The sequence below is a fragment of the Megascapheus bottae genome, chromosome 18 (genome assembly GCF_031878675.1).
Source record: "Megascapheus bottae isolate mThoBot1 chromosome 18, mThoBot2.hap1, whole genome shotgun sequence".
NCBI lineage: Eukaryota > Metazoa > Chordata > Mammalia > Rodentia > Geomyidae > Megascapheus > Megascapheus bottae.
Window position 1 is genome coordinate 32,969,914 of NC_143526.1, and position 27,626 is coordinate 32,997,539.

At 41.2% G+C, this 27,626-nt stretch overlaps 1 protein-coding gene across 4 annotated transcripts in view; it reads left to right on the forward strand.

Moving 5' to 3' along the window:
• Ctnnbl1 (catenin beta like 1) overlaps positions 1 to 27,626 on the forward strand; it is a 158,008-nt gene that overhangs the window by 60,093 nt on the left and 70,289 nt on the right. For all 4 annotated transcript variants that reach the window (XM_090352335.1, XM_090352334.1, XM_090352336.1 and 1 more), the window contains 6 exons: positions 2,644 to 2,741; positions 10,370 to 10,463; positions 14,076 to 14,167; positions 21,440 to 21,512; positions 21,754 to 21,812; positions 23,622 to 23,770. In XM_090352335.1, coding sequence (XP_090208461.1) covers positions 2,644 to 2,741; positions 10,370 to 10,463; positions 14,076 to 14,167; positions 21,440 to 21,512; positions 21,754 to 21,812; positions 23,622 to 23,770 — 565 coding nt within the window. The remainder of the gene's footprint in view (positions 1 to 2,643; positions 2,742 to 10,369; positions 10,464 to 14,075; positions 14,168 to 21,439; positions 21,513 to 21,753; positions 21,813 to 23,621; positions 23,771 to 27,626) is intronic.

The window sequence follows — 27,626 nt, forward strand, 5'->3', positions numbered from 1 at the left end:
TGAGACACATAATATCCCAGTGGGCACATACAATAGTCGAGGGTGCCTTGAGGCGCAGACCCAGTGTTAATGAACAAGGATAGGGATGGGAAGGGTTTGAGCCTCTAAGGGACTTTTTTCTAATTGGACTGGGAAGGATTTGATTCTTGCTCTGTTGCTTTCCTAGAAGCACTGTCTAACAAGACTTGCATACCACAGCTGTTATTTTTCTAGGAACTATTCTCATTTTGATATTCCCAGGATCAAAATTATTCTTGAAAGAATTGACTCCTTTTTCTCATGTGTCAACAGACTTCCTTGGTAAAATATATTAATGAGCCACACTTGATTTCAGAGCCAATCAAATATGCTCTGAAGAAAGGCAGATGAAGTTTAAAAAAAACCAAAAACCCTTATAATGTAACTTTTGATCTTGTTTGTAGCTTTTAGGCGAAGTCTGTGTCCCTGAAGATTAAAGTAATTATAGCTGTTTTAGACATCTTCTTTGGAGCATAACAGCATCCACTAAATTTAGTAGATACTTAATGTTCAATGGGTACACATTCTTTTTCATATTTGTTTGAGACTTGCTACAAAATTGAGAGACCAGCTAGGCAATGATTACTCATGCTTATAATAGGTACTCAAGAAGCTGAGATCTGAGAACCTCAGTTCCAAGCCAATCTGGACTAAGGAGATGCATATTTCTGGTTAGTCAGCAAAAAGCTGGTGTGGCTTTAAAAAAAAAAAAAAAAGGCTGTGTTAAGGTATGTCTCAAATGGTTGAACATCAGCTAAGAAAAGCAAGAGGCCCACAGTTCAAGCCCCAGTATTGGGCATGGTGGGGTAGAGTGGAGGGACCAAATTTATTGTGGAGAATTTTGTGCCAATTGTTTTTTAAGAGGAGAAAACCATTTTGTCTATGTTTGAAATAATCTATATTAATTAAGCTATATCATCATTATCCTATTAGGAATTAGAAAAAAAATTAAAACCCACATTTGTTTCATTAAATTAAAGGTATCCTCTGAATGCTTGTTTTCTTAAGAAACCTTTTTGAAATGGCTTTTAAATGCCATCTGCATAATGCATCTTATTATCTTCCATTAAAAAAAAAAATAACTCCGGGGCTGGGATTTTAGTCTAGTGGTAGAGTGCTTACCTAGCATGCACGAGGACCAGGGTTTGATTCCTCGGCACCACATATATAAAAAAGAACCAGAAATGATGCTGTGGCTCAAGTGGTAGGGCTCTAGCCTTGAGAAAGCCCAAAGACAGTGCCCAGGCCCTGAGTTTAAGGCCCAGGACTGGCAAAAAAACAACAACAAAAAAAAACTTTCTGTGGACACTTCTCAGTGAAGATTACTAAGATTAACATTCACCAAAAAAAAAAAAAAAAAAAGGTTAACATTCAGTTTTAACATTCAGATTTTTAAATGGAATCAGGCCAAAAACCAATACCTAAAGCCCAAATCTAGAAGTAAACATCACTTTCTCCAAGAGCCTTTGTGTTATGTACATTTTGTACCCAGCTAGTCTTTTTTGCTTCACTATTATATTAGCTTATTGCCCCAGTAGTGGACAGTTACACAGGGAGGGAATGGGATGGCCCTTCTGCTCGACATGACAAAATAGGCTATCAAAAACTGTGTTTTAGTAATTCACAGAAAGACAGGCTCTGTTTTCCTATTATACTTGGACAGGAGAGCTTTTACCTTGTGAAATGAAATTGTAACTACACTGGAAAAGCCTATCACCCATGCCCAGCATCTGCTTGTGAAGAAAGGCTGGACAGGTGGCAGACCAAGCCAAATTCTCTCATCAAGATTTCAAGTTCATTTGTTGATCTTTACTTCCGGTTCTCATTTCTCTTTCTGATGTTCAAATGACCTTTTGTCTTTGGGGTCATGTTACATTACCTAGGAGTTGATGGTGGTCATTGTGGATCCATCACTGCTTTGCTGAAATGCTGTTCCATGAAAATTGGGAACTTTTGTAAAAATCATTTAGTGGTAGGATTGACGAGATGTTTGCTACTCGTGGTGACTAGCTGATTTTCTATTTGACTTCTCAGCTGAGGCAGGAAAGCAGACAGGGAGATGATCCACTGGGGCATTAGGCAAAATGACTTTTCTTGATGGAAGTTAGACATTCATCTTGTTCCTATATGAAATTACCACCATTTTCGATTTTTTCCTCCTCCCCCTCCTCTTCTTCCTCCTGTATGATTATTGTTTTGCCTTGGCTCTGAAGATTCTTTAGTGAACTCTGGCTGCTGCTGTTGCTTTCAGAAGTGAAATGGGTCAGATACTAAAGATTATACTGGGTTTTAAGAGTTTAAATTATAAGATAGGGTTGGAGAGGTGTTGACTGGTTTCTCACTGGAAGTGATCTATTTCTCACTCCCAAATGATCTATTTCAAGTTTGAAAAATGTAGTAGACTAAGTTTCTAAGAAGGCAAGCATAAAGGAAGAGGCAGTGAGTCATTTGACAACATTTGCTAAGGTCCCACCACGAGAGGAGAAAGCCTTGCTGAAGAAATGCTAATTATACCACAGTATATGAAGATAAATGGTGCTGTGGCAGTTGGTGAGGAAACAGAGGTAACTAAGGGTTTTGACAAAACATTAGTGGGTTTCAATGCAAATCCTTAACACTGTCCACATGTGTCTATCGCGGTGGTTGATTTGCTTCAGGAACTGACAGACATAGACACCCTCCATGAGAGTGAAGAAGGAGCAGAAGTTCTCATCGATGCTCTGGTAAGTCACCCATCCCTCTGGGACCTCACAGCTTCGCACAAGGTAACAGTAGCACCCCCACCATTGTACCTAAGTGGTGACTCTAGAGTTCTGTGGCCAGGCTAGACGGAAGGAGTAAGAAGTAGAAATGCTGCATGTGGGGCACTTGTTCTACAGGACTGTATGAGGGGCTGACGATGGTGGTGAAATATCTGCACTGGGCATGCCAGTTCTCATTCTATTATCTCTGTTTAATCCTTACACCTTTTTAGCAGGGTAGTATTCCAGTTCTTTCCATGAAGAGCTTGAAAGCCAAGACATAAAACTGGCAAATACTTCAGCCCTTGGTCATAGAGATGGGATTTGAGCCTATGTTCTCTTTAATTTTGTTTTCTTGTCTTTGCCCTGTGCATTGGGTTACTGCTGCCCTTTTTCCAAAGAGCTCTCATAGATATTTGCTTGTCTTCTAGGCTTTATAATAATACCAGTGTCAGTGAGGACAGCTATTATTATTACTTATTTTACAGGTAAGTCATCAGGAGAGACTTGGAGAATGATAAAAATAAGACAACTCTTAGAGCATATCTAGGCCAGAGTTGTACCACTAGCCTTGGTTACAGGCAGGCCTGTGGGGTTTCCACGTTCCTCTTTTGAGTAGCCTAGGCAAGGCCTCAGACTTCTTCAGGCTTCAGTCCAGACAGCAGCTAAGTCCCTTCTAGTCTAATCACCTGGTGTGGTCATCTGCATCAGATAAGTGAGCAGCCTTTCCCTGGTATACTCAGCCAGCCCTGTGTCTACTGAGATAAGAGCTTCCTTGTCTGATCCCCATCACTCATACTTTAGGCAGATCCTTACCTGTGACCAAAGAGGATTCTAGGCTAAAAAGGTACCATAGCTGACCAGTGGCAGAGGTGGGTCCAGGCCAGTGCCTTGCCCTGATTTTGTCCATGTTACTGTGTCCACCCACCCAGCCACCTTCCTCCTTGGAGCATTACAAGACCATCTTTTTCTTCTGTTGTCTTCCTCTGCTTTTTTCTCTCCGCTGGGAAAAAATACTAGTACATGCTGATTCTGTTAAGTTTTGCAGAGTTCATCAGAAATCACCACAGCCGCTTGTGGTGGAAACACCCAATGCTTATGAGGCTGCTTTCTGACTGGACCTACAACCTACTGAATTAGGACTGCTGGAACTGTGCCCCCTCCCCAGTGATTCTGAGATCCCTTTGATTCATGGCCTATCCCTCCCTACCCTTTTTCTTCCCCCATGCCAGGCTTACATTTGGTATGAATGAGGGATGAGGGCTGTCTCACAGAGAGCCAGGCTAGACTCCATAGAACCATGTGTATCCAGGATAGAAATTTCTATGGTCGATTCTCTTTCAAGCTCCTTCTTAAAGCAAACCACCACTTTGGTAGAATTCAGGACCTTTCTTTTTACTTAGAACCACTGTGCAGAAAGAAAAGGATACTACTAAGGGCCTTTTGTTTTGAGGAGCATCTGAAGGAAGGCTGTGGCACTTGCTCCTACATCATGTCCCTACAGTGTCATTTATGCAGTCTTACCTTCCAGAGGTTAATTACAGTGGCCCTGAGTGTGCCTTCCTGCCTGGTCCCTGGGTTGATTTTAATTACTCTCCTCTGCTTCTGTGAATGAGGAAGACAGGAGAGGAGCAGCTAGCCTGGCAGCTGTGTGTAAAACCTACCCAGAAGCAGCAATTCACACAAAAACCTTCTTTGTGTTTTCTGTGTTGCCAGGCCCACCAACAAAGACTGAATCTTGCAGATTTGATTGTCTGGGGGAAAAAAGCAGTTCTTCAGCCTGGGGAGCCATTAAGTAGCTGCTGTATAGGGTTTTCTGTTTGTTTAGGTTTTTATGATTATATTATTTTAAGATTCTGACTCTTACAGCCTTATTCTGGTGGGGCTGATGTGAACCACAAGCACTGTATGTGCTGGACTCTGATATATTATTTACTTGTCTGCAACCAGTCAGAAGCCATCAGTAAATATCAGAGAACATAGCTGGCAAGTAGTCTTCCATTTATTTTTTCTACCCTTGTGCCACATTCAGGAAGTTTGATAAGTATTCTCATATATTGAGTAGGCTTGGGTTGTCTTTGTAGTTTTAATTTGGGGCCAATATTGGAGGCCCAGAATTGCTGGAGCAGAGGCTAGAGGGCATGTGGCAGGATTTATTGTAGTGTGCAGGTTGTGGTTATTGCCTTGATCTCTCTCCTAGTGGAAAGTCCCAAACAATAGAATAGAACAGTTGTGGGGAAAGAGTACTGGCCTCATATTCTCAGGGACCTTTGGGGTTTAAAATTTTTGGTTCCCATCAACTATTACTTTTCATACAAAAGGTGAATATTTGTGCCATGGAACAAGTCCGTTTCTGAGCTTGGAAGACAGACTCCTGGAAAGTAGCAAACATGGCTGCTGCATTGCCTTGATGACAGTTTTCTGGCTCTCTTTCTCCAAAGACAGCTGGGACTCCTTGAGAGCAATGATGAGCCCGCAGTCATTTATGCTCCCACAGTTGCCCTGAGCTTAACCATTCCAGCCTTTGCTTAGCTGCCTTCTTTCCCTAGGCTACCTAGAACCTTTCTTCTCTTCCCCTCAAGCCTACCTTAAAGCTCAGTTCTTCTCTTTGAGGCTTTTCCAAATTTATCACCTCAGCAGATTTGTGCTAGCCTAGTACCTTGTATATTGTGGAACTTGTCATGTTGGATTATAGACATATGTGGATAAGCTGCTTGTTCTGAGGCAGCAGTTCTGTCACTTACCCACTGTGTGTCCTGGGGAAAGTTGCCTAACCTCTCCATACTCCACCTTCCATCTGCAACGTGGAGATAACGGCAGTTCTTATCTCACCGCACCAATGTAAGGAATCAGTGAGATATGTCTTTAGAACAGTCTGGCACTGAACAACACCCAGTAAATGCTGGCCATTATCATTGTAAAGGCTTCACACCTGGCAGATATTCAGCTCTCAGTAAATGTCAAGTTAAGATGGTAAGTGTCGTCTGCCACACAGTGAGATGTTGGTGAATGTTTGCTGAGCTAAAATACTTTTCCAGTTCAAAAAAATGCTTCAATACATTTTGAATAAATATTCAAAAATTATTTAAATGGTGTGGACCTAATGAAGACATGCAAAGATTGATGTTTCATTGTTTTTCAGAAAGAAGTAAGTGCTGTTACCAAGGCAGAATGCTGTGAGAAACGCAGCTTCTGTGAGCATGAAGGGGAGGGCGTGGTCAGTTACCATGGGAATGCACAGGGAGGCTTGCAGAGCTGTAAGTGTTGACCATGGTCTCTGAAGGGAGGCTTAGACACAAGGGTGTATGGGGATGTCACACCAGCAATGTAGAAGGGCAGCTGGGCTGTGAGGCTGGCTCATGTGCTAAAAAGAGTTTTGTAGAAGTGGTTTTGATGTGGACAGCTAATCTCTGCCCCATCCTTGCCCTCAATTAACTCTTTTTTAATGTTAAACTTTGAGCTCTGACTTGGTTTAGCTCAGATTTAGTTGGCATTATGTTTGCACTGCTTGGGGGAGGCTGAGCTAGGCTTGTTTTGTGTTATGGCAAAGATATTTGCTATGTAAATTTGTCGATCCCATCCCTTTCCATATCCATTAATGTTCTCATCTTCACCTATTTTTGTTCCTCAGCAGAATCTAAACTCGTTCATTTGTTCGCCAAGTGTTTACTGAGTGTTTGGCATGTTCCTCATCTAGGAACTGGAACACTTATAGCTCTGAGTAAGACTGACAGTATCTGCTTTGGGAGAGAGAAACAGGAGCTAAGTGAAGGGGAAAACTGCTGATAGTGATCTTGTGTTACCCAGAGAATTAAAATTGAATGATGTGATGTCGAGGGCCCAGAGGTCAGGTTAAATTGAATTGTCAGGGAAGACCTGAACTCTGGGTTCAGAAACAGCCTGCTGCTCAGAATGACCAAGAGCATAGTGGGAAAGGGGCAAAGACAAGAATGAGCTCAGAACAGTTAAGGAACAGAGAAAAGGCTCTCCTGGTCTGGGCACTAGAGACCTCAGTAGGATTGCTAGCATGCCCAGGTTGTAGGCCAGGGACTGGGTAACAGTCTCACTAAAGATTTGGAAAAGATCCCTTTGGTGGCTGAGTGAGAAGTAGGTTGGAAGGTAAGAATGGAAGCTGAATGTTACTAGCTAGGATACAATAGGCTAAAGTTTTGCAATCTATAAAGATATTACTATGTATCTATCTTTAAAACCCGTTTGATCAAATTGCATGGGAACTAGGCAAAGTTATATATGCTAGGAAGGCTGAGTTAGGAGGATAGTGAGTTCAAGGCTAGTCTGGGCTACAGAGCTAGAACTATATTAGCAACATGGTACCTCAAAAAGAAACTATGGGTAAGGGGTGATATATTTTATATATATATATCCATATCCGTCGGTTGTGGGGCTTGAACTCTGGGCCTGGGCTTTGTCCCTGAGCTCTTTAGCTCAAGGCTATTGCCCTACCCCTTGAGCCACAGCACCATTTCCAGTTTTCTAGTGGTTAATTAGAGATGAGTCTCATGGACTTTAGTGCCCTGACTGGCTTTGAACTGCAATCCTCAGATCTCAGCCTCTTGAGTAGCTAGGGTTGCAGACACGAACCACCACGCCTGGCCTTTATATTGTTTTTTAAATATGAAATTTCTAAAACTCCTAGGTGTTAAGGGCGGGGGGGGGAACCATCTGGTCTAACTCTTGAGAACATATACCAGATAGAAAAATAATCCTCCTTCAAACCTCTCATCTGTCTCTTTATTTCTTCCTCTTCTCTTATATCCACCCTCTTTGGTCAAGTGGAAAAAAAGATGTCTTGAATTTTGTCTCAGTAAGACCTAGTGGACTATTTTCTGGAGACCTAGACCTAACAAGTGGAAACAAGCAGTGACTTATCAGAAAACATCCTAATTTCCAAGACCAGAGTGACTCTGGCTGATGCTTTAATCCCTGAGCAGAATTTGTTTTTAGTTTCAGATTTCGTCACAGGTCCAGAAAATTGAAGGTAGATCCAAGGGTTGGAGGAAGTAGGACCGAATGCTAATTTGTACTTCTTACTAGGTGATATCCAGAGCCATGCATAATATAAATACTTTCTAAGGGTTTTCTCAGCTAAATGTATTTTGACTGCTTTGGGCTCTCCTGCAATTAGATAAAATAGCATTTAACCCAACTAAGCATAAAGTTTCACACTTTGCAAGCCTCAAAAGGCTCCCTGTTAGAAGGTATATTTTTGTTACAAGAGATTTTCCTCTGCCCAGATACCCATTATTCATAACGATTCAGGCCCAGGATTTAAGCACGTTGCTCACTGCCACTGTCTCCGACAGTTTCCAGACAGTGGAAATGGGAAGCATAATGAAGAATCAAGGAAAAGAGGAAAAAGTTATGCAGATAAAGTAGCAATAAGCAGTGGAATTGCACGAAGCAGTGTGCAAAATGACAGGCACAGCAGAGTGGCAGTGTCTGCTGTTAGGATTTGGGGAGATTAGGTGTTTTAGGGGGAAAACAAGCTGTGACATGGTTCCTACTCATCCCCCAGATGTTTTTTTGTTTTCTCTCACATACCCAAATTATCCAATTAATTAAGGAAACATTGCAGTGGATTTCTTTGGCAAAGCTTTTGTTGGCTGTGAGATTTGAGCAACATTGTGTGTCTGAGCACATGAGGGGACAAATAGCTCTTCTATTTATGGCACCTTCAACTTTGCAAAGTTCCCTTTCCTCTAACATGGCCTTTTTGTCCCATCCCTTCCTCCTGAGGTGCAGAGGAGAGCTCTGAAAGCATCATTCACTTCTGATTCAGGTGTCGTGCATTGGTCTATAATTTCAGTTTCCCCCTTGTCCATATGTTGCCCTTGAGTCGCACCAAGGCCTTTTGCCATTAGAATGACCCCCTTGTCCTCATTGCTGCAACACACAGGCTCAGATGTGTTGGCTCTATAGAGTGCCTGCCTTCCACACAAGTGTCAGTTGAATGAGATCATTTCTTTCCCTCCTTTCTTCTCTTTGATTTGCCTCCTTTCCAAAGAGATTGAGACACAGTACAGAAAAATAGCTTTTCAGAATTGGTCATTTCTGCTTTGTAGGTTTGACTAGGCTAGCCAACCTCTCTGAGCCTTTGTTCTCTTTCCTGAAAAGGTTATGAGGATTAAGTGAGGGTAAGCAGCCTATGTGAGCTGGTTACAGTACACAAAGTAGGTGATCCATTGATTTATTTACATTTCTTCAGGGTCCCGCTTTTCTGCTGTGTGTGGCACTGCACTGGACTTTGAAGGGTAGGCCAAGGCAACAGAGGTGAGGTACTTGCCTTCAAGGAACTTGGCTTGTTCTTAGCCACTGGGACTCTTGAGTGCAGCATAATCAGAGGTGTGTGGGAGAAAGGGATATTGGACAAGATTCTAACCCTTCTGAACCTCTTCAGCTGCGATGGTATGCCACTTTTCCCTGTAGTCTCATCCCCACTTCCTAAATGTAGGAAATAAGGTGCTGGGAAAAAGGGGTATGTCACAAGTACGAAGAAAATGAGGGGTGATTGTACCCGGGCACGGTGGTTCACGCCTGTAATCCTGGCTACTCAGGAGGCTGAGATCTGAGGATCATGATTCAAAGCCAGCCAGAGCACTAAAGACTGTGAGACCACTATCTCCAATTAATTATTAGAAAATGGGAAGTGGGGATGTGGCTCAGGGGTAGGGCGGTAGCCTTGACCTAGAGAGCTCAGGGACAGCTTTGGTAAGGGAACTAGAAGTTCTTTAGAAGTAATAGTTTTGAGCAAGGGAAGGGGTGACATTGTCCAAAAGGAAATCTATTCTTTTTTTTTTTCTTCTTTTTTTTTTTTGCCAATCCTGGGCTTGGGCTCAGGGCCTGGGCACTGTCCTTGAATTTTCTCAAAGCTAGAGCTCTACCACCTGAGCCTCAGCACCACTTCCAGCTTTTTCTATGTATGTGGTACTGAGGAATCGAACCTGGGTCTTCGTGGAGGAATTGAACCTGGGTCTTCGTGCATGCTAGGCAAGCACTCTACCACTAGGCCAAACTCCCCGGGCCCAGGAAATGTATTCTTGACTTATGGAACTGTAACCCATTTATACATCACCTTTATAGTAACAAGAAAAATGTTTTAAAAGAAGTAATAGTTTTTGAAAATTTTGGTTTGGAACATTAGAATGCTTACAGTTTGATCATCAGTTTTGAAATTAGCATGATATGGGTCTGGTAACCACTCTTCCCACTGAGCATTCCAGCAGTCTAGAATGTGTTGGTGTGCATGACCTGTTGGCCTGACTCATGCCAGTGTTTTCTTATATAAGGTGTAGAGGTGCCTCTGAGGAGGAGAAAGAGACAGACTTGGTTTCAGTTAGGTCTGTTGCTCACTAACTTTGTAACCTTGACTTTTCCTTTGTTTCCTTCAGCTCTAATATGCTTCTCCTAAGTTAGGCATAGGAATTCTGGCCTTTACTTACTCCAGGACCTTGTATATCATTCAATGTACAAGGTACATTGTAAACCACAGCTGCTTGTTTACGTTGTTTTTTGGTGAAGCTGTGAATAGGAACATTGGCAGACCATTGTAACCTGTGCTCCTTTCTCCCTTTGCTTCTCTGTTCCTGCAGGTGGATGGGCAGGTGGTGGCACTGCTGGTGCAGAATCTGGAGCGTCTAGATGAGTCAGTGCGGGAGGAGGCAGATGGTGTCCACAACACCTTGGGTGAGTGACAAGTGCCTATACTGAACTTAGTACTCCTGGGCTGAGCTGGTATTCCTTCCTTCCCCTTCTTGCATAAGCTCGTCAACAACTGGAGTGTTTTCTTTCCTTCTGCTCTGAAACTGCCTTTTCAGCAATGAAGACCTCTGTGTACATTTCATATAACTGCAGCTTTGGCTTGGCTTGTAGGTAATAAAAGCAGAAATCCACAAAGTAGATAACCTTTCAAGACAAAATGCCTGCCTGTTAGGCTTTATCAGGCCTCTGCCTCCAAAGTTAGGATGAAATCCATGCAGGATTCCATTCCTGTCCTTTGGCTATACATATTTTAAAAGTTTAAGTCATCCTTTGTGTGTATTTTTCTTACGAGTTTCCTTCAGAGAAATGATAAACTTCTGTGCACCTGTGAACCTTTCAGGAAACGGTGTTTTCTATGCAAACGTGCCAGTGTTTCTTTCTCTTATAAATAGGTCTATGTAAACTGAAGGTGTAACTATATATTTGCAATGTTATATCCTTACTAACTTGGCTGCTCTTGAGTCTATGTTTTGTTACCTGGATTCCTCCTCAGTGTTTCCTGTCCTCCTTCCTCTTGATCTTCCCAGTGTTCCCGTTTGGAAAGTTGCTGAAGCATTAGCCTTTTTTTTAAAATTGTGCTTTGGGGTAGTCTTCTTAATTACTGGCCATTGTCTTATAAAAAAGGAGACATATTTATAAGCAGAGCTCAAGAAACGAATGAGGCCCAGTGGAAGCAGAAATTTTGATGAGATTAAATTTCCTTCTTGCTCTTTTGTGCTTACTAGATTCCTCTTGTCATTCTAGCCTCTCTTCAGTGAGGATTATCACCAAGAAGGGGGATGGGCACCTTGGGAACAAGGAAGGAGAGAGCACAGCAGTCTGTGATTGGGAACTGGCTATAGTCAAGAGCCAGAATTTGGCACTGCCATCTGTTAGTCTAATGCTATATTTTGTTAAATGAAAAGTTTATCAAGGGGAGAGGGAATACATTATTTACAACTATGACCACAGAATAGTGAAACTTGTTGAAATTAGCTTAGGAAGAAGAAAGAGAAGAAACAGTGATAGAAGGAATGAGATTGATTAGAATATATTGTAAACACGTAGAAATATCACAGTGAAATACCTCTCTGTATAACTAATGTAAACTAATTTTTTAAAAAAATATTTGCCAAAAGTCTTAGCTGAGCCAGGCACAGTGACTCATGCCTATAATCCTAGCTACTCAGGAGGATATCTGAGGATCACAGTTCAAAGCCAACCCAGGCACTAAAGTCCACGAGATTCTAATCTCCAATTAACCACTAAAAAATCGGAAATAGAGCTGTAGCTCAGGGGTAGGGCAGTAGCCTTGAGCTGAAGAGTTCAGGGTCAGCACCCAGGCCCAGAGTTCAAGCCTCAGGACCGATGGGGACTGGTGGGGGGGAGTCTTAGTTGACTTTAGAAGGGCCTGCTCTAGTGGAAAAGACACCAGCCTGGAAGTCTACGGAGATCTGTCTATGTTAGCGTGGGCATCTCTCCTAGCTCAGAGTCATCCATGGCCTCCCCTATCAAGTGCGAATGTTTTGTCAGTCTGTGCTAGTCACTAGGGTAGATTTTGATTATTAGTTATAGGCAAGTGATAGGAATTAGAATGATGGGAAGATCCAGTAGAGAAGAGAAAGTCAATAAATACCAGCTGATAAATGGTAAGAGTAGGAGTCAGCAAAAAGCACTATGAGTAACAAGGAAGGGTCTCCAAATTGTCCCATGGAAATAGGTACCAACTGAGATGAAATAAACACAGTGAGTGGATCATGCCTGTAATTCCAGCTTTTTGGGAGATCAAAAAGATCATGGTTCAAGGTCAACATGAGCAAAACAATTATCTAGGTCCCATTTCAACCAACAAACCCGCTACAGCTAGTACCTGTGGTCCTAGCTAGGCAAAAGGCAAAGATAGGAAAATCACATTTGGGAGCAAAGCAAAACAAACCTAAGAAACCCAAAATGTAACCAAAGTTCAAAAGGACTGCCCAAGTGTTAGTATGCCAGTGTGAGGCCATGAGTTCAAACCCAGCAGCATAAAAAAATAAAAAGGAAGACAGGAGGAGGAAGTGGAGGAAGAAGAGGAAGGAAATAGGAGATGGAGGGAGGAGGAGCAGGAGCCAAAGTAGCCCTAGAAAGTTAGACTGTGGCTTTGGGAGAGGAGTGCTTGGAGATAGACTTGGAAAAGTAGGTTTGTCCAAAGTTTGGAAAATCTCGTTAACCATTATAAGAAGTTTGATTTTCTTTCTACCAGTCAACAGGAAACCACTGAAAGTTTAAGCAGAAGAATAAGACAGAAGTGCCAAAGATTAGAAATGCTGATTGCTTTTCTGTAGAAGTATGAAAATAGCCCTTTCTCCCTCAAAGTGTGCCCAGGGTGTTCTGCCACTGAGCTTAAGGAACACAGAACTGTCTTTGCTTTATGAGTTATATATACTCTTTTTTTTTTGTCAGCTATGGGGCTTGAACTCAGGGCCTGGGCACTATCCTTGGACTTTTTCTTGAGGCTAGAGCTCTACCACTTGAGCCAGAGCACCACTTACAGCTTTTTTTCTATGCATGTGGTACTGAGGAATCAAGCTTGGGTCTTTGTGCATGCTAGGCAAGCACTCTACCACTAGGCCAAACTCCTGGCCCCAGAGTTATATATACTCTTTTTTTTTGCCAGTCCTAGGCTTGAGTTCAGGGCCTGAGCACTGTCCTTGGACTTTCTCAAGGCTAGAGCTCTACCACTTGAGCCTCAGCACCACTTCCGGCTTTTTTCTATATGTGGTACCAAGGATTCAAACCCGGGTCTTCATGCATGCTAGGCAAGCACTTTAACCACTAAGCCAAACTCCTGGCCCAAGAGTTATATATACTCTTTAAGATGGAACAAAAGGGACCCAGAAGGAATGAGATGCATTTATGTATTAGAGACTATAAATTATTTTTTAAACATCTTATTTTTGCTCTCATGGTCATATAATAGCTTATTTGCCTCCTAATTTTAATTCTTCTGTTAAGCAGTTTGTTGGCTTTTGCAGGAGATAGCAGGGCCACTTAAATGGCTCCATGATACCTCTGGCAGCATAGTCTTTGCCTCATGTGTACATGGTAGAAGACCATGCCTTCCTCCCTGGCAGTGTCCTTTGGTCACACATTTCCAAAGAGAAGCAGAAAATGGATGACTCAGAAAGGAAAAATCTGAATTTCCCATGTCCTAGTTTTCCCTGCAGTTTCTGCCTTGGCCTGCCATCTCTTTAGTTACTGGGCTCTAAGACTCTGTGGACTAAGCAGAGTCCTCGTGGGTGGTATTCTGTTCTCATGTTGATCTCTACTAGCACAGAAAACCTCTTGTTATCCTTTTGTGAATTCCTTTATTTTCAGTTATGACTTTTACTTGTAACATCACTTGAAGTAAACCCACAGCAACCCCCTTGGTTAATCTATAAATGACAGCACAGCATCTGGCTGGGAGGAATATGGGGAGGTAGGGAAGAGGAGAAAAATGCCTGTCATGGGAAGCAATCTGATTGCAGATGGAAGCCAAGTTGCCCTCCCCGGTGACTAGTGTCTGTCTCCCTTCAGCTATTGTAGAGAACATGGCTGAATTCCGGCCCGAGGTGTGTACAGAGGCTGCCCAGCAGGGGCTTCTGCAGTGGCTGTTGAAGAGGCTGAAGGTGAGTGTGGCTTTATGGCACTTTAGCTCAAATCTTTCTTTTCTCTGAGCATGCGTGGTTGTTCCCAGTTGATAGAGTTTGTGGGCCTCTAGATGTAGGATGCAATAGGAAGTTTCTAGTACCTCCTACTCTTTTCTTTGTTTAGTTTTCTTTCCTTCTTAAAGGATCCCTTCTAGTTCCACTTACAAGAGGCAGCTGCTATTGACAATATCTAATCTACTCCTTCAGATATTTTCTATGCATATATCGGAGAGTGTGATGTAGTACATACATTTCACAAATAAAATCATATGTTTTCTTATGTTAATTGTCTTTTCACTGAAAAGGGATGCCAAATACTTTATTTTACAGAAAACAAAATGAAGGGGCCGGGAGTTTGGCCTAGTGGTTAAAGTGCTCGCCTAGCATGCATGAAGACCCGGGTTCGATTCCTTGGTACCACATACATAGAAAAAAGCCAGAAGTGATGCTGAAGCTCAAGTGGTAGAGCTCTAGCCTTGAGAAAGTCCAAGGACAGTGCTCAGGCCCTGAGCTCAAGCCCAGGACTGGCAAAAAAAAAAAAAAAAAGAAAACAAAATGAATTTAACCCTTTCCATTTCTATGGTTTTGCCTGTTGTAAATGGTATAGTCATTATATACACATTGTATGCAGTGTCCGTATATCCTGATATACTTTTGCACATTTGTCTTAGTTTGTTAGTCCAGTAAAGTCCTACAGCTCATGCAGGGAACTGGTGGCACATGCCTGTAATCACAGCTAGTCGAGAAGCTGAAATCTGAGGATTGTGGTTTGAACTCAACATAAGGCAGTATATGTCATGGCCTCTGACAACCTGCGTAGCTCTTATTCCTACTTACTTGACTATTGTTTTCCATTAGCTCTCTAACATAGCTTATACAACATATCTACTCACGGTTACTGAGCTAGCCCAACAGTTACCATTAGTGGGTATGGGCACCTTTGCCTGGTGGACCTCAGTGCACTATACTCATTCAAACTCACTTTTCCCCTTCCTAAGTCCCTTTGCTTTCAGTGTAGCATACCTTACATCATCAATTCATGTGCTGCTATCTTTGCAATTTTCCTTTGACCTCCTGTCTAGAGTCTGGATAACTATATGAGTTTCCTTGTGTAGCTCCCTTTACATCTCCCCAACACTGTTTTTTCTTTTCTCAGTATTTAAAATACTTTTAAAATACTTTAAAAATACTTTTTCTCCAAAGCCTGGAGACATGTTGAAACTGAAGTGAGGGATGGAGAAGAGGAAAGTAGACAAGTTAAGAGGATTGATTAGGTAGTAGGAACCCCACTTATTGGTAGAGGGGGCCATATGTTAAGGCCCTAACCTTAAAATATATAAAATAATCCATTAATTTTTACTTCTGTTAAGTCAGGACCGTTTCTCAGTTACTTGGGAATCCTCATCAAACCTCCCTTGTCCTTTGAAAGGTATTGGAACCTGCAGTTTTCTTCTTTTTTTGAACTGGATACAAAGAAAAGGAAATTGAAACCTCTGGGTGTTTAGCTTGGATCCCATTACCCTTATGACAGTAATAAAGAGGTCCATTTGGTATTTTAGTATACTATTGACTCGTGCCTTACAGGCACAGCATTTATGTAATCCTCTGGACATAAATAGCTATGTTGCTGTCTCTAAAACAGTTTTTCAAGGGTTCAGGGTATTTAAACATTAAAATGCTATTTGGTTATTTTACTAGCAAGCAGGTTCTCTTAGAAAAACCATGTGCTGCCCAGAACATTAAGGGAAGAACTTCCTTAAGGAAATCCTACTTAAGGCTGAGGCCAATAAGAAGGCTGTCTGTAAAACTTTGCTCCTGTTCTTTGGTCTAAGAAGGCACTTCTAACCTTCAGCCCCCTATCATGTAGATTCCGATTCTGACTTCTTTGTGAGCCATGAGACTGTCCCTTGTCTGGCCTGGTCCCTTGTCCAGTCTGTTCTTTATTTTAAAAATGAGGATCCTCACCTAGATACTGGTGATCCTATCTACTCAGGAGGCTGAGATCTAAGGATTACAGTTCAAAGCCAGCCAGGGCAGGAAATTTCCTGAGAATCTTAACTCCAAATAACAACTTCCTTCCCTGCTCCTTCACAAAAAAAAAGGAAAAAAAAAGAAAGAAGCTGTGACTAAAAGTGGTAGAATGCTAGCCTAGAACAGAAACTCTCATTAGAGACAGTGCCTTGAGTTGAAGCAAGGACCGCCATACATACATACAGTCATGCAGTCTTCCCCATCTTACCAGTTTTGAGAGGTTATTATGAAGACCTCATGTAATAATGCTTTTTAAATGTGAATATTTGTATCATCATGGGTTTCAGCTAATACCACTCATGGAACTTTGAAAACCTCAAATTCCAGACTACATTCCAAACCTACTATCCCAGTCTCTGCTGTGGATATGTTAGAAAAGTTCCCCTATATAATTCTATTGTTCAGCCTTTACTTTCATCCACACACATGCATGCACACTCACAATCTCTACATATTCCCCCCCCCCCTCTCTCTCTCTCTCTCTCTCTCTCTCTCTCTCTCTCTCTAAGTAAAGAACTAAAGATAATAGGTGCATTGTCTAAGCTCATTCTACTAGAGATAGAGCTGGGTTAAAACCTGTGCCTCTAGCATTTCTTGTGTATTCTTTCTATAGCACTGCTTTGCCCCACTCTTTTCTGAAAATTAGCCTATCCTTTTTTTCCCCCTAATGTTTTCCTCATGCAAAATAACAGTCCACAGCTACATGGCACCCTTTGGAGCACCTTTTCTTGATCTGTAAAGTAGAAATAATTTCATCACCTGGCAGACTTTCATGTTACTTGTACTAATTTTTCTTTCTCCAAATATCCTTAAATTCCATAAGAACAAAGACTGGATCTCGGCTGTATCTCATCTCCTTGCAGTTGCTTGCAAAATGTGGTTCTCAGCGGCAGCCTCTGTGTCAACTGGCAACATGCTAAAAAAAAAAAAAAAAAAATAGAGATTATTGAGTCCCCTGAAGGGTCACTGATTTGTCAAAGCTGAAGGTGGTATCCAGCATCCTATACAGTATTTTAACAATCCTTCCTGGTGAATAGAATGTGAGAAGAATGTAAGTAAAGTCTTGAGGACCGAGGGGCCAGCATGCTTAAGCCTAGAGTGCTGAATAAAACCTTGTTATTTGATTATCCCATATTTATTCAGTAATCCTTGAGCAATTCTTAGGAGAATGGCACATTGATGACAGTTTAGATTTGGATTTCTCCATGCATACTGGAAAGCTAGCAGTACATAGAGATATCCATGGATTTTTCATCTACCAAATGAAACCTCTCTAATTTGTTCTAATGAGGATAAAATCCATTGCAGATGATTGCATTAAACAGATTAGCAGGTAAGCAGATAATTTAGTAGAAGAAACACTCCACTACATAACAGGTCATATTTTTAAATGGGGAATAGAACTTATTAGGATATTATATACCATTGAAAATGACACCCAAACCAAATATTTTACTTTTCTCTTCTGAAGAAACAAAGTTAAGATTCCCTCTCATTTCCCAATTAATGCTTTAGAGCAGCATTTAGCATATGAGTTAATAAGTAAGAATTGACTCATACAATATGTACAACTGGCTGATGCAAGTCTTAGCCTCTAGTGACCAGAGGTTGTGATTTTGCAGGACCCAATCTGCTTTGACAGTTGTACAGGGTTGTACAACTGTCTGAACCTGCCTCGTGTATTTTCAGAGGCCAGAGGTGAGCTTCAGATATAACCCTCAGCTTCTGGCTGCAGGTGGTAGCATAATTGTTTTGTACTTTCCGAAAAAGCAGCAGCTTCACAAAAGGTGAAGTTTAATTTTATTCAAGGCTGTACATGCTGAGTACAACCCTATGCTTGACTCTGTAATTACCCTGACAGCTGAAAGATTTAGGATCCCCAGGCTCCTGGAAACAAGAAAGCCCCACAAGTTCCAAGTTCTACTGGTTTACTTTGCAAGTAAACCAACTGACCTGCTGAGTGCATTTTTCTTTTTCCTGGTTTTGATTATCTTTTTGTAACTTGGAAGTCTGGTATTTTGTAGTCTCTGTTTGGACTTAAAAGAAATTTAAAATATCTTTGGTAAGTTTTATCTTTAGACACAAAAGATTATTCTCTTCCCTGATGACCTAGTTTCTTTTGCATCTTTTCCACCAGATTGAACTGTTATTGTCACTATGATTATCATGGCTGTTTTCCCCATCTAATAATTTTATAAATTAACTGCCCATTCCCTGCAAAATGTTTCTGTAGATCTTTGCATACATATTTCTAATCCTTATAAGCAGCCCTAACAATAGCATACAGCTGTCCCTCATTTACAAATAAACAAGAATTCTAGGGTAGGGAAATAAATACCTTGCCAAAACCCAGAGCCAGGAAGAGTTGGCTAAGTTTCTCCAAAGTGGCCACTTGCCAGTCTGCTGCCAGCTGGCACCACACTCTGATTCTGAGTCAGTCCATGCCACTTTTTAAATCAAAATGCTTATACTTAAAGAGAAAGTGAGAAAAAATCATGATTCATCACAATTTTGTCATAATTGGAAATTCCTTGAAGTGTGAGACAAGCAAGAGCTAGGGATTTTGGAGGGAGCCAGTAATCCTCAGTAGAGGGGACTCAGCTGTTGGGAACTATGTTTATTTAATATAGTCACTTCCTAAGGAAGATGTGACAGCATAGGAGACATTGGCTTAGAGAGGCACATTCATTTAACCAAGATCATATCACTGGTGAGCCATTAGAGCTGAGATTGTAATTCAGATATTTCTAAGTCCAGTTATCCAAGAAACCCTTAGCCATGTACTCAGTGGTAAGTACTTGCACATTTTCCTATTATCACAACTATTCAAAGAAGTCTTAATATTTTTTAAAAATGTCTGTTTTACAAATGAGGAACCAGACCATGAAATGTTACTTGGATCATAGAGTCCCGTAGAGTCCCTCAGAGTTTCCGTAATGTTTGTTGTTTTGGCAGAACTTCGTATTGAACTTAAGGCTTTCTTCCTATCAAGCACTTTACCATTTGAGCCACATCTTGTGTCAGCCTTTCAGTAATTTTTTTTTATAGCACCCTATGCCAAAAATAACCTAGCAGTCCTGTTTAGTTAGGCCCAAATAATTCAGTGTGCACATATATCTTTATAACTTAGTAGCCATTGAAAGAATTTCATTCTTAAATACCACAGTTATTTACTAATGGTACATCCACCTTTGGGGCACTGTACCACTTTCCGAACCTTGGCACCTAATTGAGCACTGCCACCTTCATTCTCAGTCCATACCGATATTCATTCCACTCCTCAATCACCAAAACTGTCAAAAAGCCCTCTTCACAAAGCTAGATGTCAGCAAAGAAACCAACCTTGAGCTAATAGTAGAGTGCGCTATAGATGTCATGTATCAACCATGGTTTCAGCCTGCAGTGAATTCAAGATGATGCCCTAGTTGCCCTGTCATAGGTTGGATACTAACTTTGTGGCACATAGATAGTATCAAGCAAAGAATTCCTTCAATGTCCTTTTTTTTTTGTACTTTATTGTGACTACTTTATGTAGTATTTTCAAACACTGGATGGGGTTCAGATTTTCAGTGGATGGGGTTCAGATTTAATTCACCTTTGTTTGCTGCTATGCTTAATTTGTGTGTATTGAATATAACAAATACCCACTATATTTAAGGAAGGGAGAGAAAAACTGTCATCTAACTTGGAGTTTATAAAATCCATTGAAAGACAAGAGGCATTGGGAGCACAGAAAGACTCTTACTGTAGTGGCCTGATACCTCTAGGCTCTTTTATTTATTATCTTGTTTCAGAGACGAGCCCTAGTACTTATAAAACAGCAAAAGACTTGATGTAACTTAAAATAATTGAAAATATAGCAATGGTAGGGACCTAAATAATTTGTATAGTTTTATTAGCAAATAGAGATACCTGTTCATTGCTTTCCACCTTTGTGTTTTGATTTTTGTAACACCATCTTTCTTAAACTGAAACACACCACCATAGAGTGCATTTAAGCTCCAGGTATTGCTCGGATTTCTTGAAAGAAGGCCTCCAGCTTGCCCCAGGAGCATTCCTTGTAGTCAGCGTATCTAAGACCTTGAACGTGTAGATCTTTTTTACTACAGATAGGTCAGACCTGGCCAACCTTTTGAAACTCTGAGGGCTGCACTTTGACTTAGTGAGGAAGGACGTGCACAGAAAACTGAAAGGGTACTGGATGTTACTTGATTAGGCACCGCTTTTCCTTCTTTAGCACAAAATCAATATCGAAAAGGAACTGTGAGTGGCGTGAGGATGATGGAAGTGTTAGCTCCAAGATAAACATTTTCCCTGTCCTTTGCAGGTACAAAAATTATTTGTCATTTCAAAAACCCAGATACATAGCAAAGGCTGCTGCTGATTAACAGGAGTTGTTCATGTATCTGGGAACTGTAAATAAAAACCTCTCTCTCTCTCTCTCTCCCCCTCCCCCTCCCCCTCCCTTCCTTCCTCCCTCTCGCCCTCTCTCTCCCTCTCTCTTTCCCTTTGTCTAAGAGTAATGGTGAGATATTTAAGTCTCACTGCTACTGAAGCAATCCTATGGACGGCTATGAAAGATAGTCCATGGAGTAGATGCGTCCCCACTGAATCTCCATATTGCAGAGCACATAGCAGGGAAAGAATTGTGGGTAGTAATTTAGGTGTTAAAATATTAACACATTTTTGCATATTTAATGTGGTTTCCTTTTTAAATAGTAGGCAGATTATGGCATACAAGCAAAAAGGTTTATGATTTCAAATTAAATTTTAAGCACTAAAAAAATCCAAACAGAACCACTTTGTTATAAATAAATTCAGCTAATCTAAGCAAGAAATTGCTTTCATTTCAACTTTTCTGATCATCTATGAGCTAATTTACAGTCTAGTTTTATGGCAGTAACTTGTGAATGAAGCTTCAGGAGTTTTAAAAAGTTCAAAGCGTTTTATAGTTTATCCTTGATACATATAGTCTCTGAATTTAAAGTGAGTTATCTGGGATAGCTTCATGGGAGAGATGACATGTATGGTGCAAAGGAGAGCCATATGTCTTCTGCCTGCCATTTCCTATATAGTACTTTGGTTTGGTCTCCTGAGAGGCAGAATTTTTTTTTTAACCCTTAACCTGACTTTTGCCTAACTTCCTCTCCTCTCTAACTTGTAAAGAATGTGTCATAGCAAGATCCCTAATAGTTTCCTCATTTCTCTTATTTCCCCCAGGCAAAGATGCCTTTCGATGCCAACAAACTGTATTGTAGTGAAGTGCTGGCCATATTGCTCCAGGACAATGATGGTGAGGCTCCCTCTCAGTATTGATATTCTGTTAGGACAGGAGCCCGGCTTGTTTCAGATCATGACAGCAAGCTCTCTTGCCTTTGGCATCCCCTTGCTTCCCCTCTCGCTTTCTGTGCAGCTTTTGTACTCAGTCAGGCTGTATTGATTTTGTTTGCTGATGTATCCCTGTTAGACGGCTGTAAAATCTGACAGTTAGCTTCATTTTTTTCCTTCCTCTCTCTTTTTCCCCCCTCTTTTAGAAAACAGGGAATTGCTTGGAGAGCTGGATGGAATCGATGTGCTTCTTCAGCAGTTATCTGTGAGTAATTCTTATGCTTCCTGTCTACCGTGAAGATACATGGTCTGTTTTAAATGGGTGGTAGAGCTGGAAATTGTGTCAAGAATACCTACACCACCTGATGAGAGCCAATGGGAGCATGGGGCAGGTTGGCGATTAGCTCCTTTGGGTAACTTGCCTCCTTTTCTTAGTCATTGGCTCTAACCAGATATCACTGCAACTCTCTTAGGGTCTTTCCTTGTCTCCTGATAGGACCCTCCCTGCCAGTCCTAATGACATGGGCTCTGCTTGCTTGTGTTTTCTTGGCCCATGACACCAAGTTACTCTCTTTAGCCCACTCCCAGCATTATTCACCTTTCCTTTCAGTCTGCCACTGGAATCCAGACAAGCTTAGAGATAACAAGTTCCAGCACAGTGGGCTGGAGGTCACAGAGGACAATAGGGAAGGACAGGCACCCCATGCTTCTGTGAAAACATGGAAGCTGCCATTTGTTCCCTAAAAGAATTATAAATCCAGGCCTGGGGCAGTGGCTCATGCCTGTAATCCTAGCTACTCTGGAGGCTGCAATCTGAGGATCATAGTTCAAAGCCAAGCCTAGGCACTGAAAAGTCTGAGAGACTCTTTATCTCCAATTAATGACCAGAAAACTGAAAACCAGAAGTCACTCAAGGGGTAGGGAGGTAGCCTTGAGTTGAAGAGCTCAGGGACAATGCCCAGACCTAGAGTTTAAGCACCCACAACTGACCAAAAAAAAAAAAAGGAGGGGGGGCAGGAATTTGGCCTAGTGGTAGCATGTTTGCCTAGCATGCACGAAGACTAGGGTTCAATTCCTGTACCACATACATAGAAAGAAGCCAGAAGTGGTGCTGAGTGGTAGAGCTCTAGCCTTGAGAAAGGCCAAGGACAGTACTCAGGCCCTAAGCACAAGCCCAGGACTGACAAAAAAAAGAATTGTAAATCCAGTTGAAATGTTATTATGCTGGCATTGTGAAAATATGGTTAAGATTTAACAGACCTCATCTGTGTTATTCCAAAAACAGGAGTAAAAATATATCATTTGGATAAAATCTTAAAAAGAGTGTTGAGTGTCAGAGACGTCAGTTTACATGCAGCTTCCATCTTGTTGCCAGCAGCCTGAGTGGTGGCTTGGCCTCCACCCAAAAAATAGAGCTTTGAAGTGTGAAGCTGTTTCCAATTCTGGGAAGGTGCTTAGTCCTTTTCTTACAAGATTATTGATCAGCTTCTGATAAACTATGGGTAGGCATACACTGAAAAGGCTTTCCTTCTGCATGTCATTCATCTCTGGCAAAGACAGAACTACTTTGTGCCTCTCAAATGGCTTAGGGCCCTTATTATGGTATGAGATTATGGTTATCTCTAGAATGGGAGGAAAGTTGATATGGTTGGGTTGTGCAAGTGTAAAGTTTTGGGGGTAACTGGCAGAATTTTTTCCTGACGAAAATAATGGCTTTGAGGTGCTCGTTTTGTTTAACTATGCATGTCTTTAATGGAGTTTTCCATTTCTACTATATTTCATAGAAAAAGGTTTTGGATTCTTTTGTTGTTGTTGTTGTTTTTAATATAACTCCTTGGAACTGTTAATCATTCTAACCACTCAGTGGTCTCAGCTGAGTATATTTTTGTATAAACTTATTTCTATTCATTGAATATGGTAGTTTTTTTTTGTTTTGTTTTGTTTTTTTTGGTAAGCTTCTGTTTCCTCACTTGTGGGGTTATTGTGATAGACAGGCCTTAGAAAATTGTGACTGTCGGCGGATGAAAGGGCATTCTCTTATGGAACTGTGTGTTCTGCTGTCTTTCCTTGACAGGTGTTTAAGAGACACAATCCCAGCACAGCTGAGGAGCAGGAGATGATGGAGAATCTGTTTGATTCCCTCTGTTCCTGCCTGATGCTCAGTTCCAATCGTGAGCGCTTCCTGAAGGGTGAGGGCCTTCAGCTGATGAACCTCATGCTTAGGTATGTTTTTGAGCTTCTGGCTCACTCATCTGTTTTGCCTGAATTTAAGAACATATATCAATAGTCCTTTATTCTCTCGAGTGTTGCATATCTACAGAATAGTGTTCTTTTTTTTTTTTTTTTTTTTTGCCAGTCCTGGGCTTGGGCTCAGGGCCTGAGCGCTGTCCTTGGACTTTCTCAAGGCTAGAGCTCTACCACTTGAGCCTCAGCACCACTTCCGGCTTTTTTGTATGTATGTGGTACCAAGGAATCAAACCCGGGTCTTCATGCATGCTAGGCAAGCACTTTAACCACTAGGCCAAACTCCTGGCCCTTTTTTTTTTTTTTTTTTTTTTTTGCAGAAGAGAGCTGATTATGGGTCTTAAACGTTGAGCTTGGGCATTGTCCCTGAGCCTTTTTGTTCAAGGTAGCACTCTACTACTTTGAGCCACAGCACCACTTCTGATTTATTGGAGCTAAGAGTCTCACAAACTTTCCTGCCCAAGCTGGTTTCAAATTGGGGATCCTCAGATCTCAGCCTTCTGAGTAGCTAGGATTACAGGTGTGAGCCAATCAGTGCCATCTTTTATGGACATTTTAATAATTAGGATTGCTGGAAAAAAGTCTAATTTGCTTGTTCCTATCTGTGCACTTGGCGCAGTTTTCAGTAGCTCCTCCATACACCTGTTCATGACATATTTTTCTATATTTTTGTTATTTTTGCATTTACACATACACATAATGAATTGTTCATATACCGTGTGCTTAAACCTGGGGAATATAAAAACATAAAATAGTCTAAAACTTTGGTTTATAGTACTTACAGTCTATCTTTAAGGTCACATCCTGCTTAGCTTCTTAGTTATCACACAGAATCCTAAAAGTTAGAAAAAAAAGGCAAAGGTGGTTTGTACTAATAATTTTCTTTTACTTTGTTTTTAAAGAAATCTGGCTGGGAAGAATAGAAAAGTAGGGTGATGGTAACCAGAGTGTGGTATTAAGGGACCAGTTTTTTTTTCCACTTGAAAGATAGTGGAATGATTTGCAAGACACTGGTTGTAATATTGCAGTCATTGTGATTATTCTTTATGAAATTGAGCCAGAGCCTGCTGTTTCAAAATTTTATTCATTTAATGGGGAATTCCGTTGAATTGAGGATATTTCTTTAATTTCATAAATTTGACATATAATTAGTATGATTTAGACTATAGGCATACAATAACTGTTAAGTTATTGAAAAAATATGTTAAGTATCAGGCTGACACAGAAGTAACTAAGATGCACTCCTTACATGCTGAAAAAAATGCTCAAACACAGGCCAGTCTTTAAGTATTTTTGTCTAGTTATTTTTTTAAACAACATTTGAGTCTTGTCACACATATATTTATCTATTATTATTGTGTTCCTTTTTGGATTTAACGTGCTATTTTCCAAACTATGACATAATCTTTGTTAGAGTAGAGTAACTATATAAGGTATTTTGAGGGACACAGCTTAGTATTCTATTGCTACAGAGGCTCTTCACAATGGCTTGCTATCACAACAAACTTGACAATGACCATTTATGTACTTAATGTGATTTTAGGATTATTGAGCTGTTTATTTCTGAAATCTCTCTCCCTCCCCCTCCCCCTCCCCCCCCCTCTCTCTCTCTCTCCCTCTCCCTCCCTCCCTCCCTCCCTCCCTCCCTCCCTCCCTCCCTCCCTCCCTCCCTCCCTCCCTCCCTCCTCTCTCTCTCTCTCTCTCTCTCTCTCTCTCTCTCTCTCTCTCTCTCTCTCTTCGTGGGTCATGGGGCTTGAACTCCTCAGATCTCAGCCTCCTGAGTAGCTAGGATTACAGGCGCCCGGTTTATTTCTGAAATTCTTTACAAGCCTTGCAGAGGGTTAGAAGGACTTTTTCATCTAGTCCCTAGCAAATCTTGAATTGATTGAAAAGTCTTGCTTTGAGAAATGGTTTTAAAAACAATTCTTTTTTAACCTGAAGAGATGGTTTTGGAAAATTACTTAGAGACCTTTACTGTTTGGCTGATTCTAGCTACTTTTCTTTTTTATTTATCTTCTTTTGGCTTCTAATTGCCTGTCCTTTTGTTGAAATGACCCACCTTCTCAAGCAAACAGTATATTGGAAGGCACATTTGGCTTTCTGGGTCTTCTCACCTTAAACTACACTCTGCAGGGACTTTCCCCTAAGCTTCTTAAAGGTCTGAACTGCCAATGTGTTTGGATGGATGAGTACAGCTATGAAGTGATGAATTCCTGGAGCATATGGCTTGGTAATGTGCACCAGTGGGGAGCTGAATAAGTAACCAGAAATATGGATTATTCAAACAGTAATGCTGAGTTTCTGGGAGGCTAATTAAAAGCTCCAAAAAGACTAGACACTGTACCTTTCTAGGATCGCTTCACTTTTTGAATGCTGATGTTACGGCTGGATTTTCTTCCTTTGCATTAATTATCTGTATTAGCAGATTCAGCATTTCCTTTTGTCTCTTTTCCATGCTCTTTGCTCTGAATTGTTTTTCTTCTTGATTCCCAAATGGAAAATTTAAGTGGGAATGAATTTTTCCCTCTACTTTATGTACCCTTTCTGATTTAGTTAGAACTGCTAATTTGCTCTATCCAGAGAGTGCCCACTCAAAACTGGTTGTAACCTCAGAGGTCAGGAAGATGTCTGTGATTACATTTCTCCTAACTACAGATTTTTTGCTTTTGAGTCATTTGTTCATTAGATATTTAAATAATGCCCACTTGGAGGGGTGTGTGTTTGGAGCTGAGGTTAAATGCATGTTTTCACTTTCTACCTCTGGATATTTGCTGAATTATTTTCTGACTCTCTGACCTCTAGCCTTTCATCTGAAAAAATATGACAATAATGCTGAATTTGTGAGGCCTCTCTCTCTCTCTCTCTCTCTCTCTCTCTCTCTCTCTCTCTCTCTCTCTCTCTATATATATATATATATATATATATATATATATATACACATATATATGGAATAGTTTTGCAGCTTTTAAAACGTTGGTAAGAAACACTTTGAAACATGAATATTGTTGATGTTTTGTGTTAAGTATTAGGCTATACAGAGTGAACAGGACAGGAGTCCGCCTTTGAGAAGGTCAAAAGTTAGTAAAAGAGGCAGATACTTGCCGGGGTTTTTAGTCCTTGATCCCTCCCGACCAGCAGGAAGGATAGAGAGAACATGCCCCAACCAGGATGAGCCAAGAAAGGAGAGGGCCAACTGACCGCCTGCACCCAGCCCTCCCTCACCAGAGGACAATCAGACACCTCGGGAGACCTGTCAAGGCAGGAACTCGTTTATTGAGGAAGTACATTCTGCTAACATAGGGTACTGGAGCCTATCAACACAAAGGTGGGCAGGGCAGAGGAGGTCCACCTATTTACTCGCACTATAGGTCTCAGCAGAGAGTGATAAAGCAATAACACATTTGTACCCAATGGTAATCAAGTCTCAGCAGAAAGTGATTCACAATATCGACGATATAGCTCAAAGTTAGACATGGCATTCATACATGACAGCTCATTTCTTTGTGTGGTTATCTTACTCGGTGATGCAGATTCATGGGCCAACCTGACCCCGCACTTGGCTCCCAACAGATACTAAATAACTAAAATATAATTTAATGAGGTAATTATTAAGAGGAACAGTTTTGCATTTCTGTACCTAGTGGATTTTTATTTTTTTTTTCTTTTTTGGGGGGTCATGGGGCTTGAACTTGGCCTGGGTGCTGTCCCTGAGCTCTTCAGCTCAAGGCTACTGCCCTACCCTCAAGCTAAGCCCCACTTCCTGTTTTCTAGAGGTTAATTGGAGGTAAGAGTCTCAGGTCCTTTTGTGCCTAGACTGGCTTTGAACCCCAATCCT